Raw genomic sequence first — 17141 nt, 5'->3', positions numbered from 1 at the left:
AGACGGGGTTTCACCATGTTGACCAGGATGGTCTCGATCTCTTGACCTCGTGATCCACCCACCTCGGCCTCCCAAAGTGCTGGGATTACAGGCGTGAGCCACCGCGCCCGGCCTGTATAACCTTTTAAATCACCAAGTTTGCCTGCCCTTCCTGCCTCCCTGTTTTCTTGTCTCCTTGCCTCCCTTCTTCATTTTCCTTCTTTTCCTACCTCCTCCTCCATACCCCTCTCTTCCCCTACCTACCTTCCTTTCCCTTTCCTGCTTTCTTTCCTGTCCTCCTGCCTACTTCCCTGCCTCCTTTCCTTTACCTCCTTTCCTTTACCTCCTCCTTTTCCTATACTGAAAACAGGTCTCAGTCTGTTTTCTGTTGCTATAACCACATACTGGATAATGGATAATTTTAAAGAAAAGAGATTTATCGGCCGGGTGTGGTGGCTCACGCCTGTAATCTAGGCACTTTGGAGGCCAAGGTGGGCGGATCCCCTGAGGTCGGGAGTTCAAGAACAGCCTGACCAACATGGTGAAACCCCGTCTTTAAAAAAAAAAGAAAAAGAAATTAAAAAAAAAAGAGATTTATTGTTGGGCGTCGTGGCTAATGCCTCAAATCCCAGCATTTTGGGAGGCTGAGGCAGGAGGATCACTTGAGCCCATGAGTTCGAGACCAACCTGGGCAGCATAATAAGACCCTGTCTCTACAAAAAAAATTTAGTTAAGTAAAAAGTAAAAAAAAAAAAAAAAAAAATCAGTTTGGCTCACAATTCTGAAGATTGGAAAGTCCAAGAACATGACACTGGCATCTATTGAGGGTCATCCCATAGTAAAAGGCAAAGTGCACATGAGACAGAGGAAGTTGAGTTGAATTTATTTTTTCTATCAAGAGCCCATTCCTATAACCAGTGATAATGTCATTGATACCTTTCTCTTAAAGACCAGTACCATTAGGATGGCAATTAAATTTCAAACATGTTTTGGTGGGGACATTCAAGCCATAGCACCTTCCTTGCCTGTCTTCCTTTCTTTCCTTTCTTCTTCTTTCAACTTTACTGAGGATTAAGTTCTTAGGAGAAATTATTTATTTATTTATTTATTTATTTTTTAATTTGAGACAGAGTCTCACTCTGTCACCAGGTGCCAGGCTGGAGTGCAGTGGCACAACCTCGGCTCACTGCAACCTCCACCTCCCAGGTTCAAGCAATTCTCCTGCCTCAGCCTCCCAGGTAGCTGGGACTACAGGCATGCGCCACCACGCCCAGCTAATTTTTTTGTATTTTTAGTAGAGACGGGGTTTCACCATGTTGGCCAGGATGGTCTCGATCTCCTGACCTCGTGATCCGCCCGCCTTAGCCTCCCAAAGTGCTGGGATTACAGGCGTGAGCCACTGCACCCGACTATTCATTTATTTTTTAAAGACGGGGTTTCACCATGTTGATCAGGCTGGTCTTGAACTCCCAACCTCAGGTGATCTGCCCGCCTTGGACTTCAAAGTGCTTAGATTACAGGCGTGAGCCACCATGCCCAGTCGAGAAATGATTAAATTAGGGATCACAGCCAAGCACAGGGGTTCACACCTGTAATCCTAACACTTTAGGAGGCCAAGAAAGGCATATCAACTGAGATCAGGAATTCGACACCAGCCTGGCCAACATGGTGAAAACTGGTATTAAAAATGCAAAAAATTAGCTGAGTGTGGTGGTGCACACCTGTAATCCCAGCTCTCGGGAGGCTGAGGCACAGCAATTGCTTGAATCCGGGAGGTGGAGGTTGCAATGAGCTGAGATTGCACCACTGCATTCCAGCCTTGGGGGGTGGGGGGGGTTAGAGTGAGACTCTGTCTCAAAAAAAAAAAAAAAAAAAAATTAGGATTTAGAACAGTTTCTGCCTCTTAGAATTGTGGATCTGGTACAGTTCAAAGACAACAGAGAGAAGACCAAGACCTCTGATCACCTGAAAGAAATGAGCATGAACTAGCAAAGGTTAGGAAAGATCAGGGTAGACCGTAGTATATTAACTATACAGCAGTATGAATTTATTGGCATTTCTCTTTTTTCGGGGGTGGGGGGGGGGAGATGGGAGTCTCATTCTGTAGCCCAGGCTGGAGTGCAGTGTCACTATCATGGCTCACTGCAGCCTCCGCCTCCCAGGTTCAGGCGATCCTCCTGCCTCAGCCTCCCAAGTAACTGGGATTATAGGCACCTGCCACCATGCTCGGCTAATTTTTTGTATTTTCAGTAGAGACGGGGTTTCACCATGTTGGCCAGGCTGGTCTTGAACTTCTGATCTCAAGTGATCCGCCTGCCTTAGCCTCCCAAAGTACTAGGATTACAGGCATAGGCCACTTCACCTGGCCTGTATTGGCATTTCTTACCTAAAAAACTTAAAATTGTTATGGTAAAAGGCACATAAAATTTACTATTTTAACCATTTTTAGCTGTACAATTTTATGGCATTAAGTACATTGATAGTATGGTGTAATCATCACCACTGTCTGTTCCAGAACACTTTTTTTTTTTTTTTTTTTTAAGAGACCGAGTCTCCCTTTTTTGCCCAGGCTGGAGTGCAGTGGCACAATCTTGGCCCATTTCTGCCTCAGTCTCCCAAGTAGCTGGGACTACAGGTGTGAGCCACCATGCATGGCTAATTTTTGTATTTTCAGTAGTGACAGGGTTTCACCGTGTTGGCCCGGCTGTTCTTGAACTCCTGACCTCAAGCAATCCACCTGCTTCAGCCTCCCAAAGTGCTGAGTTTACAGGTGTGAGCCACCACACCCGGCCTCCAGGACACTTTTATCATCCCAAACAGAAACTATGTACGTGTAATCATTAAATAATAACTATCCTAGCCCTTAGTGACCTCTATTCTACCCTCTTTCTCTATTCTAAGCACTTCATATAAGTCTAACCCTACAATATTTGTCCTTTTGTGTCTACGTATTTTACTTACCATAGTGTTTTTAAGGTTCATTCTTACTGCAGTATGTGTCAGAATTTCATTACTTTTTTATGGCTGAATAATATTCTGTTGTATTTTGTTGATACATTCATCTTTTTGTGGACACTTGAGTTGTTTTTACCTTTTGGGTTTTGCGTATAATGCTGCCATGGACATGGGTGTACACATATCTATTTGGGGCCCTGCTTTCAACTCTCTTAGGTATATACCTAAGAGTGGAATTGCTAGGTTTTACGGTAATTGGATTTCGCTTTTTGGAGAAATACCAAACCATTTCCCACACCAGCTGTACCATTTTACAGTCCTACTAGCAATGCGTTAGGGCTCTGATTTCTCTATATCCTTGCCAATACTTGTTATTTTCCATTTTTTTGGGATAATACTCATCCTAATTGATGTGTCAGAAATGTTTTAACATTTACTCTGATGAATGTTAGATAACTCAGAACAGCTACTTACTGTTGTGAGGAGCCGGTTTCCTTAAGTTTCTAAAAGGGGCCAATGGCCTAAGCTAGTTTCATATAAAAGGGGAGCTGCAGGGATTCTGGCCATCATATACAGCATCTGCTTATTCATAAAATACTCAAATTTAAAAGGTTTATTTATTTCTTGATGTGGACTTTTTCTTTATATGTGGACTCGGGGATTAGCTGAAACTCTCAGATTCAGAAAGAGCATAATTTAGGAGCTCTTGAATATACGTAAGCTGCCAGGACACACCAGTCAACTCTTGGGTTTGACTTTTAAAGTTTTTATTACTTATTTCGGCAGTTCTAGGGATGAGCTTTTTGGAAGTAGATTGTACCTATTAACTTACTTTATCTTTTATCTTGTGTAACATACATAGTAAACCTCAATATATGTTCAAACAGAGAAAACAAAACAAAGCAAAACAGAAACAAAACCAAAAAACCCAGGGGTAAGACCTAGGAGAAAGGGGCTGTATAAGAATTTGAAGCTATGGCTATCTTCAGGTGGTACCATCGCAGCCAAAAAATCATGTGTTCCCCCTCATTGCTTTAGCCATCTAGGATCTAGTTCTGTTACAGGAGTATCTTTCTTTGCCCAGCAGCTTCTGTTGTTTATTTTTGAATGAGCTCAAGTACAGGAAATGTATTGATAAATAATATTTCTAATGTACCACAGTCCTCCCTTGAAAAACTCATAAAAACTGTATTGGGGGTAGGGCGTGGTGGCTCACTCCTGTAATCGCAGCACTTTGGGAAGCTGAGGTGGGTGGATAACCTGAGGTCAGGAGTTCTAGAACAGCCTAGCCAACACGATGAAACCTCATCTCTACTAAAAATACAAAAATTAGCTTAGTGTGGTGGCGCGTGCCTGTAATCCCAGTTACTTGGGAGGCTGAGGCGGGAGAATTACTTGAACCTGGGAAGCAGAGGTTGCAGTGAGCCAAGATCATACCATTGCACCCCAGCCTGGGTGACAAGAGTAAAACTGCATCTCAAAAGAAAAAACAAAAAACAAAAATTGTATCGGGAACTGGTGAACCAGTGCTGTGAATCAAAGAAGGTAACAACTAGAGGAATTTAGCCTTTCCCTTTTCCCTCCAACTTCTCTGGAAGAAATACAAATCTTGAAGTAGGCTTCAGGACAGGTGGAAGATTTAATGATCAAATAAATAAGTTTAGGAAATGGTATCTGGTATACTCACCTTTTGGTGATTTATAAAACACATTAACACAGTATTTCCAAGAAGTCCTGTAGTAAAGGCAGTATACAGCTTTGTTTAATGTATTTTTCAAACCTCACGACCCTTTTGTTGAGTAACCATTGAATATTCTTTGGAACAAATATTCCTTGGTTCACACTTTGGGAAATTAGATGACTGCTTTTTAAATTTAATTTTGTATTTATTTTTATTTTAAAAAATAAAGACAGGGTCTTACTGTTTTGCCCAAGCTGGACTCTAACTCCTGGGCTCAAGCAATCCTCCTGCCTCAGCCTCCTAAGTAGCTGGGACTACAGGCATACACCATGGTGCCAGGCTACTAGACCATTGCTTTTGATGTATTTTAATATCAAAGCTTCAAGTAAAATATAGATATTCTTGAGTGCAAAGAAGTATAAAGGCATCCTGAAAAGCAAATTGTTACACCTTCCTTCTCATTGTTATTATTCTGCTTTCTAAATATTAATGTGCCCTTTGCATATGGTTTGCTGGTACAGGATGTAGTTTTTGAGTAGTGTATCATTATGGAAGATGCTATGTAATGGCAATTTCTATAGAAAATTTTTTTCTTCTTTTACTTTTGGGTGGGCAATTTCGTTATTTGTGGTTGTATCGCAATAAATGTTTTGGAAGAGTACTAAGCTAAGTATTTTTAGAAAATGGGTGCAAAATGTTGGGGATGAAGATAGTTTGTTGTGAAGTTGTGTCATTAGTTTTAGAGACTGGGAGAGTTTATCACTGAAAAGGAGCTCCACGCCATAGAGTAGAATTGGTCCTTTCCCTGTCCTGTTTGCTGCCACTTGCAAGACTAGGAGAAACAAGTAGGTGAAAGAGCTCAACCTGTTACTTGGTAGACCTCTCTGGGAATCAGTGCCTTGAAAACATTTAGCCCTAGGGCTAACAGTTACCACAGGTGTTGAGCTTCTGAGCTAGACTAGCTGTGGGACAAATAATGAAAAAAACAAAGCATTGGCACAATATACCTCTTGATGATAATCACCTTTCCAAATTAATTTTATTACTGCATCTTAGTGTACTATCTCATTCATTCTCATAACATTTCTGTTACATAGTTGAGAGAGTAACTTAACTATGTTAAGTTAACTAAGTTAACTATGTCAATAAGAATTCTCTGATCTGGGAGCTAAGGCATAAACTTAACAAATGTGCTGTAATTCATATGGCTGTTTCAATTACAGGATCAAACCTGGAATCCAGGTCTCCTAAACAATTGTTCTTTTTGCTAACTGCATTTACTGAAGTTTGTTTTGATGTGTTTAAATACATTTTTAAATAAATACATGTATTTGTATTGAAGTTTTATGGCTTAGATAATTAAATGGCCAGGAAAGAGTATTGCTTTTTCCCTTAAAATCAGAAAAATTAGGCTTAGAAAGATGACCTTACCTAGTGTTGTATACTTTGCAGGTGAGAGCTGTGACTAGAATTTAGCCCTTTTTTGTCCACCGTTTCCCTGAGAAACCAAGATGTTGATAGATAGTATCTTTACTAGATGCCAGTAATTATATATTGAACAGAACTCAATCTCTTCCTGAGTCTTCAATCCAATTTTTTTTTTTTTTTACTTTTAAAAATATTTTAATTTTTTTGAGACAGTTTCACTCTCTGTCATCCAGGCTGGAGGGCAGGGGCACTATACCGGCTCACTGCAACCTCTGCCTCCTGGGTTCAAGCGATTCTTGTGCCTCAGCCTCCCAAATAGCTGAGACTACAGGCGCGTGCTACCATGCCTGGCTAATAAGTGATCCACCTGTCTCAGCCTCCCAAAGTGCTGGGGTTATAGCTGTGAGCCACTGTGCCCGGCCAACCCTATCTAGTAAGGTTAAGTTTTCAGATTTTGAAGGACATCAAACTTTTCTTCCAGATCAGGTTTTACACCAGAATTATACTGGTCCACTTTATTTGAACACATGACTTTAATTGGATGCCTTTTGAGGGGCCTAAGTCATGGATCTAGAAAAGGTGACTGATCTTTCTTTTCATAGGAATCGGGAGAGAATTAGGGCAATGACTATGACGATATACCAGTTGTGGGACGACAGCATGAGGTCATGCAAGGAGAAATGAGAAAGAACTTGCCTTTGGCAGGAACAGGGAGCAATCTAGTTAACACTGGAGCACTGAATTGAAAAGCATAGTTAGCTCTGTTTCTAGGCCCAGGCTGGGCACTTGACATTGTTTCCTACGTTAGACCAGTGAGCTGGGAATGACAGCTCACTGGAGGAGAGAGCGCAGCAAAGATCCAGGAAATACAAATTATAGTCAGTTTATTAATCTAATTAAGTAGAACAATTATTGAGTCCCTTGTTGACACTATCTCTTAATTGAGCTCTTTGAAATTAATATGATCTCCTGTAATCCCAGCACTTTGGGAGGCTGAGGCAGGCAGATCACTTGAGGTCAGGATTTTGAGACCAGCCTGGCCAACATGGTGAAACCTCCATCTCTACTAAACATACAAAAAATTAGCTGGGCATAGTGTTGCATGCCTGTATAATCTCAGCTACCCGGGAGGCTGAGGTAGGTGAATTACTTGAACTCGGGAGGTGGAGGTTGCAGTGAGCCAGATTGGGCCACTACATTCCAGCCTGGGTGACAGAGCAAGACTATCTAAAAAAAAAAAAAGAAAAAAAGAAAGAATTACTGTAATATAATGTACCACACTAGCCCAGACAATGTGCTGACTTCAGAAGGCAAATTCAGTGTAAATTGACTCTTTACCAATGTAAGAAGTGACACTGCATTTAGACTGAATTAGATCAAGGATAGGACAGTGGTTCTCAAAACTTTAGAAAGGACCAGAATCACCTGGAGGGCTTATTAAAAAACATTGTTGGTACCCACTTCTAGAGGTTCTGTTTTGATTTTGCATTTTGAACAAATGTTTAGGTTGATGCTGTTGTTGGTACTGCTGGTCCTTGGATCGTCCTTTTCAGACCCACTGATCTAGGACAAAAAGTTGAAGCAAGTATAACTGTTAAATTCCTCCTGATTAAGGTCTTCACAGGGAAGGGAGAAAACATTAACATTTAAGCCTCTACTCTGTCAAAATCATCTTGTGCCAGATGATTTGGTAGTCACTGTTTAACTTAACCCTTGAAACTACTCTGCAAAGTAGTCCTTGGCCCATTTTCCCTCAAACATACTCCAATGAAAAACTGGCTAGAATAATTCTTTCTTAAATGACAGCTTTTACTTATAACTGAAAGAATAATGTTAGGATATACCATGACAAATGTGATTTTATTTCATGTAGATGATACGTTAAGTCACATTGCTGACTATTATGTATTCATTACTCTTCTTGTTGACTTATGAGAGACATAAAATGTAGATTAATTTAGCAGTAATGATTATACAATAGATGGAATTAAATTTTGAGATATGTTTTCTCATAAAGAACATAAAATGAATGAGAATTTGACTTTAAAAATCAGCATATTACATCTTTCAGATCACAGAAAAAATGAGCCTATGATAATTTTGTGAGTTTTTTTTAGTGTTGCCAATTTGTTATTTACCAACTCCATTTTAGAAAAATACAAGAGGAGGAATGGTAAATTATAGAATAGTCAGTATTAAGATGTGACCGAATCCTTGATAACTCAACCGTCAGACTTACTCATTTAAAGCACAGTATTCTCTGTTAATATTGTTTTTAAAAAGTCAGCCTCTTTTTTAAAAGTCAACTTGTTTTTAATGGAACTCAGTGAAGTTACTTGTGTTGTTTGACAGACCACATCGCACAGAGTTACTAAAAAATAAAAGTGGTGATCTAAGCAGTTGAATTGGAAGCACTCTGGGGAAACCTGCTGTTTATTGTGAAAATCATCTTTGGTCTTGGAATTAAAAGGAAAGCTGGAAAGGAATTTACAAACGAGAAAAAAAAGAAGTTTGGAATTGGATTCACAGGATCTGGGCTTGGAAATGCCTCAGGTAAATCAAACAGAGTAGGTGCAAAGTTTTTTATTTTCCCACTACAGAAAGTCAAAACCTTTGGTTCTATAAATTTCTACATCTTAACACGACTTTGCATACTACCTTTTTAAGATATCTTATTTCTGATCTCAGCTAGTTTTGAGTACATGTTCTTTCTTCCATTGCTTTCTATGTTTTATTTTGCTATCACCTGAAGTTCTATGAGTTCTCCATAGGTAGTATGGTGAACAGGTAGAAGGTGGACAGATCTGCTGGCTTTATGGAGTAAAACCAACTCCCCTGAAAATTAATCTGCCATAGCAATCCCATTTCTCTCTCCTCACTCTTCCTATTTCCCAGTTCTTACCTTTCGTTTATGCCAGCTGAATTTAGAAGTAATTAAGAGGAAATAGTGAGAGACTTCAGGCCCCCTCACCTCACCCCTCTCATCTCTCTCTCTCTCGTTTTTTTTTTTTTTTTTTTTTTTTGAGGTAGAGTCTATCTGTGTCACCAGGGTGGGGTGCAGTGGCGCAATCTCAGCTCACTGCAATCTCTGCCTCCCAGGTTCAAGCGATTCTCCTGCCTCAGCCTCCCAAGTAGCCGAGACTACAGGCACACACCACCATGCCCAGCTAATTTTTGTATTTTTAGTAGAGATGGGGTTTCACCATGTTGGCCAGGATGGTCTCAATCTCCTTACCTCGTAATCCACCCATTTCAGCCTTCCAGAGTGCTGGGATTAAAGGTGTGAGCCACTGTGCTCATCTCTCTCTTTCTCGTAGACACACACACATACATATGTGGGCATATGTAAACGCCTCCCCACAAAATATATCTAAGAATGATTATATCTATTTATATTATGGCAACTACTCTGAATTGATCAGTTTTGGTTTGAGGCAATCACTGAAACAATCAATGAAGCCCTGTTATGTTAGTTCCTATTCATCTTTTCTAAACTCCTTATCTAAACTCTGTTTCTTCTCCAGTGTTTAGCTCCTGCCCCTCCCGTTAGTTTCAGTGGTGGGGAGAAACCTAGAAGTAATGAGTGGGTGGCTTTTTGTGTTGCCATACTGAGCTATCCCTTGAGCACAGGGAATCAACAATTTGCTGGGATTGTTTGGTGACTTGGAGACAGGCAGAAAAGGCAAAGAAAGGGAACTTGGTAATGGATGTTGAAAAGACCGGCAGCTGGCTGGGCATGGTGGCTCACAGCTGCAATCCCAGCACTTTGGGAGGCTGAAATGGGTGGATTTCGAGGTAAGGAGATTGAGACCATCCTGGCCAACATGGTGAAACTCAGTCTTTACTAAAAATACAAAAATTAGCTGGGTGTGGTGGCATATGTGGTTGTAATCCCAGCTACTCGGGAGGCTGAGGAAGGAGAATCACTTGAACCCAGGAGGCGGAGGTTGCAGTGAGCTGAGATCGTGCCACTGCACTCCAGCCTGGAGACAAAGTGAGACTCTGTCTGGGAAAAAATAAATAAATAAATAAGACCAGACCAGTGGCCTACGGCCACCCCAACCTCTGTGACAGATGGACTGCTTATGCCCTTTTACAGTGGTTGCCCATTCAAGGTTTAGTTTTATATTTATTGAGTACTTGCATTTGGAGCTTAAATTTTAAACTTATTTTCTTAAGCTAACTTTTTCTAGGAAGAAAGGTCCCATAGGCCTGGAAGTGTTGGGAGAAGATAAGAGAAATAAAAATAAAATGAGATGGGAAGTACCAATGAAGAAAAATATGATGAGAAAGTCTATGAGAAGGCCAGTTTGTGGAAGATAGAAGGTATACAAAAAGAATAAGCAAATAGATTAATACCATTTAAAAACATTCTGCAGAAACTTGCAAAAACAGAAAAACTAAAAAAGAAATTTTTGGCTGGGCACAGTGGCTCACACTTATAATCCCAGCACTTTGGGAAGCTAAGGCAGGCGGATCACTTGAAGTCAGGAGTTTGAGACCAGCCTGGCCAACATATAGTGAAACCTCATCTCTACTAAAAAATAGAAAAATTAGCTGGACATGGTAGCACGTACCTCTAGTCCCAACTACTTGAGAAACTCAGGCAGAATAATTACTTGAACCTGGGAAGCAGAGGTTGCAGTGAGCTGAGATTGTGCCACTGCAATCCAGCCTGGGCGACAGAGTGAGAATTCGTCTCACCAAAAAAAACACACAAAAAAACTTAAAAAAAAATTCTTTCTCTTAACTCATTTGGATTTGGTTAAAAAAAAAAAAAAAACAAGAAAAATTCTTTCTCATTCTCTTTATTCATCTTAGATTTCAAAGTGAGGCCTTTCTACTATTTGACCCACTTCAGGAGGGTGAGCCCAGACTTGACCCTGGAGGGATTCATATAGATATTAAAACGTAAAAAGAAGTTGGAGAAAAAACAAGAAGGAGAATTAATGCTGGGTCTCAGTACTTTTTTTCCCCTTTACTTATTATGGAATGGACTGTGCCCTTTTCAGGAATCAGGATTAAGGCTACACAGCTGATGCCCAAGTTACTGGTTTTACCAAGGAGATTTTTTGGTATTTAGTTGATTCTGTTTCCATTATGTTCCTGCAGGCATTGGTTGTAGTAGATAGTGATGCCCGGGCTGAATTTTAATTTTTAATCTTTAGTTTGATTTAAACATTACTTTTAGTATGATGCCGACACCAGCTGTGCAGAAAGAGCTCTGGAGAGTTGTTCATAGCAGCACACACCTGCGGCTCTTCTTTGATTCTGGAGGCTCCAGGGCAACCGACATTGTTTCATCAAATACATTTTTTTTTTTTTTTTTTGAGAAGGAGTTTCGTTCTTGTCACTTAGGCTGGAGTGCAATGGCACGATCTTGGCTTACTGCAAACTCTGCCTCTCAGGTTCAAGTGATTCTTCTGCCTCAGCCTCCCAAGTAGCTGGGATTACAGGCGCTCGCCACCATGCCTGGCTAATTTTTGTATTTTGAGTAGAGATGGGATTTCACTATGCTGGTCAGGCTGATCTCAAACTCCTGATCTCAGGTGACCCACCTGCCTTGACCTCCCAAAGTGGTGGGATTACAGGTGTGAGCCACTGTGCCTGGCCATCAAATACATTCTTTAGGCCTTTCTTTAGGCTTTTAAGTGCAGAACACTCCCACATACCTGACAGCCTTTAGGTCACGGGCCAGCTTTTTAGCAGTTTCTGGAGTGATAGCTTGTTTGTTCCTGGCAAGTTTCTCAATTGTAGAGGGATCATCTCTGAGATCAGTTTAGGCCCCAACAAGCAAGAAAGGAGTCTTTGGATAGTGGTGAGTTACCTCAGGCACCATGTTTTCTTTTACATTTTCAAATGGAGATGGAGACTGCTGAAAAACAGACTAGAAATACATCTGTTTGTGAATAACTCAGTGGTCCTAATCTGTCATAATCCTCTTGCCCTGCAGTATCAAAAAGTCCGAGAGTATATGGTTCTCTACCAGTCATAACTGTGACTGCATGGTTGTCAAAAACAGTCAGTACATTATTGGGTATACTTGGAGATTTGTCGTGTAGGATATCAGGAGAGATGCTTTACCAATAGCACCATCACCCACAACACAGTTAATTGTCTGCATTGCTGAAATAGTTTTGTATCCACTTTAAATATTTCAAATCTGATGTTGACCTTCGCTTCTCCACCAGGGCATTGTCAGCACTCTTATTTTTTTTCTATTTTTGGGTATTTTCCTAATTTAAGTCTACAGTTCAGTGCTAGCCAAAGCTCTTAAATATACTATACAGTAGGAAAAGTATAGAAATGTTTTCTGAAAAGAATAAGTTACTTAGTGGGAGTAGGGTTGGAGCTCATATGTGATACATTGGTCTCAAAGTAATCTTTAACTTTCTAAAATAAAAATCACTCTGTTGTAGCCTAGTGTAAGCGGAATGGATCCGCCTTTTGGGGATGCCTTTCGAAGCCACACCTTTTCGGAACAAACTCTGATGAGCACAGATCTCTTAGCAAACAGTTCAGATCCAGATTTCATGTATGAACTGGTAAGCAGCATTTTCTTGGTGTTGGACTTGATTGATTTGGGATAAAAGTTTGTGGGAGAGTTTTTTATTTATAAATGCCTGAAAAGAAAAAAAAAAGGTGTTTGGGACAAGTTTAATTCTTATGATTATACATCTAGTAATTTTATTTATTTTTATTTTCATTTTTTTTGAGACAGAGTCTCACTCTGTCACCCAGGCTGGAGTGCAGTGGCATAATCTTGGCTCATCGCAATCTCCGCCTCCAAGGTTCGAGTGATTTTCCTGCCTCAGCCTTCCAAGTAGCTGGGATTACAGGCATGTGTCACCACATCCAGTTAATTTTTGTATTTTTAGTGGAGACAGGGTTTCACCATGTTGGCCAGGCTGGTCTCAAACTTCTGACCTCAGGTAATCGCCCACCTTGGCCTCCCGAAGTGCTGGGATTATAGGCATGAGCCATTGCACCTGGCCTACATCTAGTAATTTTAAAAGTATGCATGAACCCATCAAAAATTGTAAAAGATTATCTAAATATCTTCAGATCTAGTTTTTGATAAAGAGAATAGGCAACTTTTTTTTTTTCCTCTGCATCTAAAGGCTAAAGGGCTTTTCAGCAGGAAACTATGGAATAATAACATTGAGCAAGGCATGTGACATAAAGAATGTGACACAAAAATAGCAATTCCAAGCAGGATCTGAATATACTTACATTTATTCTTGAGGGAAATAGACACTTAAAATTCATAAGAAAAACATTTTAGAACTGTTTTAATTATATAAAATTGAAGCAACACAGAAATATATAAAAACTGGAAAACTGAATGCTCAAAAGCATAAATCTACTAAAAATTATTGAATTGGGGCCAGGCGTGGTGGTCCACGCCTGTAATCCCAGCACTTTGGGAGGCCAGGGCAAGTGGATCATGAGTTCAAGAGATTGAGACCATCCTGCCCAATGTGGTAAAACCCCATCTCTACTAAAAATACAAAAAATAGCTGGGTGTGGTGGCAGGTGCCTTCGTCCTAGTTACTCGGAGGCCGAGGCAGGAAATGTCTTGAACCCGGGAGGTGGAGGTTGCAGTGAGTTGAGATTCTGCCATTGCACTCCAGCCTGGGCAACAAATTGAGACTCTGTCTCAAAAAAAAAAAAAACATTAACTCTGGAAGACTGAAAATTTCCTCATTTTCTTCCCATAGCTCCACCTTCCAAACCTTTGATCAAAATATAAACATATGTGTATACTTTTTTTTTGGCATATACTTTTTTTTTTTTTTTTTTTGAGACAGTTTCACTCTTGTTGCCCTGGCTGGAATGCAATGGCGCAATCTCGGCTCACTGCATCCTCTGCCTCCCTGGTTCAAGTGATTCTCCTGCTTCATTCAGCCTTCTGAGTAGCTGGGATTGCAGGGATGTGCCACCACACCTGGCTAATTTTGTATTTTTAGTAGACATGGTGTTTCTCCATGTTGGTCAGGCTGGTCTCACACTCCCGACCTCTGGTGATCTACCAGCCTCAGCCTCCCAAAGTGCTGGGATTACAGGCATAAGCCACCATGTCCGGCCTGTATATACTTTTTTTGTCTTTTTTGAGACGGAGTTTCGCTCTTGTTACCCACGCTGGAGTGCAGTGGCACAATCTCGGCTCACTGCAACCTCCACCTCCTGGGTTCAAGCAATTCTCCTGCCTCAGCCTCCTGAGTATCTGGGACTACAGGCGTGTGCCACCATGCCCAGCTAATTTTTGTATTTTTAGTAGAGACGGGGTTTCACCATGTTAACCAGGATGGTCTCGATCTCTTGACCTCGTGATCCACCCGCCTCGGCTTCCCAAAGTGCTGGGATTATAGGCGTGAGCCACCGTGCCCGGCCCTGTATATACTTTTTAATTGGATAATATAGATAACAGTTTTCCGTAACTTGCTCTTTTAAAAATAAAAATGGCTGGGTGTAGTGGCTCACACCTGTAATCCAGCACTTTGGGAGGCTGAGGTGGTTGGATCACGAGGTCAGGAGATTGAGACCATCCTGGTTAACATGGTGAAACCCCGTCTCTACTAAAAATTAGCCAGGCGTGGTGGTATGTGCCTGTACTCTCAGCTACTTGGCAGGCTGAGGCAGGAGAATCGCTTGAAGCGGGAGGTGGAGGTTGCAGTGAGCCAAGATCGTGCCACTGCACTCCAGCCTGGGCAACAGAGCAAGACTCCATCTCACACACACACACACACACACACACACACACACACACACACACACACACACACACACACACGTAGTAGGCAGTCTGTTTTGTTTGTACATTAAGAGCTAAGCTGCATTCATTTCAGTGGCTTCAGAGTCTTAACTGGCATTTAAAATTGGCATCTCCAGTGGCACACGCCTGTAATCTCACCACTTTGGGCGGCAAAGGTGGGTGGATCACTTGAGGTCATGAGTTTGAGACCAGCCTGGCCAACATGGTGAAAACTCATCTGTACTAAAAATACAGAAACAAAATTATATCCCTAAAATTCGTGAAGAGTATTTTACTCTGCCTGCCCAAGTGTTGTTATAAGGTTTTGAAAAGATCTTACCATTTTGTGGCTGAATTTCAACTCTCTTTAGATTGCTCTTTGCTTCCATATTAAGTTCCCACTTAAGACATCTTCTGTAATGAAGTTGTCTTCATTATTTGCTTTTTTGTTTATTTTTCATTTTTATTACTATTTTAAATTCTTCTCTCTCACATATTACATTGTTTGCTGTTTAATTGAAGCTTCCTCCACCCCCGCCACTAAGGAGATTCCAAAATCCTTCTATAATATCAAGAAATGCAAACTTTTTTTAGGAAGAGTGTTTATGGTAAAACTAAACAGCTCTTGATATTTGGATCATACCTGAGCCTCTCAAGGGAGACACTTTCCCTCTTTTTTAAATTTAATTTTTAATTGTTTTTCATTTATTTTTACTCTTCTTTTTCCTGCCTAAGGAAATGATAATAAAGTGTCATGTCAGTAGCCCTTATGTTAAAACAGACCAGAAGTCAAGTCTTGATTTATCAATTTGATGTATGGAGGTACATATTTCCTTCTTAAAATATGATGTGCAATTTCTTTTTTAAAACCTTTTTCAGGATAGAGAGATGAACTACCAACAGAATCCTAGAGACAACTTTCTTTCTTTGGAGGACTGCAAAGACATTGAAAATCTGGAGTCTTTCACAGATGTCCTGGATAATGAGGGTGCTTTAACCTCAAACTGGGAACAGTGGGATACATACTGTGAAGACTTAACAAAGTATACCAAACTAACCAACTGTGACATCTGGGGAACAAAAGAAGTGGATTACTTGGGTCTTGATGACTTTTCTAGTCCTTACCAAGATGAAGAGGTTATAAGTAAAACTCCAACTTTAGCTCAACTTAATAGTGAGGACTCACAGTCTGTTTCTGATTCCCTTTATTATCCCGATTCACTTTTTAGTGTCAAACAAAATCCCTTACCCTCTTCATTTCCTGGTAAAAAGATCACAAGCAGAGCAGCTGCTCCTGTGTGTTCTTCTAAGACTCTGCAGGCTGAGGTCCCTTTGTCAGACTGTGTCCAGAAAGCAAGTAAACCCACTTCAAGCACACAAATCATGGTGAAGACCAACATGTATCATAATGAAAAGGTGAACTTTCATGTTGAATGTAAAGACTATGTAAAAAAGGCAAAGGTAAAGATCAACCCAGTGCAGCAGAGCCGACCCTTGTTGAGTCAGGTTCACAAAGATGCAGCAAAGGAGAACACCTGCTACTGTGGTGCAGTAGCAAAAAGACAAGAGAAAAAAGGGCTGGAGCCTCTTCAAGGTCATGTCACTCCCGCTTTGCCTTTTAAAGAAACCCAGGAACTATTACTCAGTCCCCTGCCCCAGGAAGGTCCTGGGTCAATCGCAGCAGGAGAGAGTAGCAGCCTTTCTGCCAGTACATCAGTCTCGGATTCATCCCAGAAAAAAGAAGAGCACAATTATTCTCTTTTTGTTTCTGACAACTTGGGTGAACAGCCAACCAAATGCAGTCCTGAAGAAGATGAGGAGGATGAGGAAGATATTGATGATGAGGACCATGATGAAGGATTTGGCAGTGAGCATGAACTGTCTGAAAATGAAGAGGAGGAAGAAGAAGAAGAGGATTATGAAGATGACAAGGATGATGATATTAGTGATACTTTCTCTGAACCAGGTATTATAATGCTTGCAAGCTTACCAGACAGACCTTTCTATTACTATTTTGAAATAGAAAGGTTTTGCCGGGCATGGTAGCTCACACCTGTAATCCTAGCACTTTGGGAGGCTGAGGTGGGCAGATCACAAGGTCAGGAGATCGAGACCATCCTGGCTAACATGGTGAAACCGTCTTTTAAAAAAAAAAAAAGGTTTTGTTTAGATGATTTCTCTTAGTTTGGGAATTAAATGACTTAAATCTTCGCTTGGATATGTGATTGGTTTCTCTATTCAAATAGCTCTAAAATGATGACTTTTGCTCACATAAGGGTTCATAAGCTGATTCCTTGAGGGCTTATTTATTATTTTTTTATTTCTTTTTTTTTTTTTTTTTTT

The 17141-nt window shown here is 40.7% G+C and overlaps 1 protein-coding gene and 1 pseudogene across 5 annotated transcripts in view; one reads left to right on the top strand and one right to left on the bottom strand.

The window, feature by feature from the left end:
* The window catches only part of LOC108317300 (CREB3 regulatory factor), a 37806-nt gene that overhangs the window by 18790 nt on the left and 1875 nt on the right, over positions 1-17141 (top strand). The window contains exons 2-4 of one of the 5 annotated variants that reach the window (XM_037745415.1): positions 8396-8596; positions 12463-12588; positions 15678-16765. In XM_037745415.1, the coding sequence (XP_037601343.1) occupies positions 8588-8596; positions 12463-12588; positions 15678-16765 (1223 nt within the window). In that variant the 5' untranslated portion in view covers positions 8396-8587. Of the gene's footprint in view, positions 1-8395; positions 8611-12462; positions 12589-15677; positions 16876-17141 lie in introns of those variants that run through there. The other 4 variants (XM_017547652.2, XM_017547654.2, XM_037745416.1 and 1 more) reach the window with 4 other exon arrangements.
* Positions 10737-12456, bottom strand: LOC108317301 (annotated as a pseudogene).

Source organism: Cebus imitator, unplaced genomic scaffold (genome assembly GCF_001604975.1).
Source record: "Cebus imitator isolate Cc_AM_T3 unplaced genomic scaffold, Cebus_imitator-1.0 Scaffold200, whole genome shotgun sequence".
Lineage (NCBI taxonomy): Eukaryota > Metazoa > Chordata > Mammalia > Primates > Cebidae > Cebus > Cebus imitator.
This window is presented reverse-complemented; position numbering and strand designations above follow the sequence as displayed.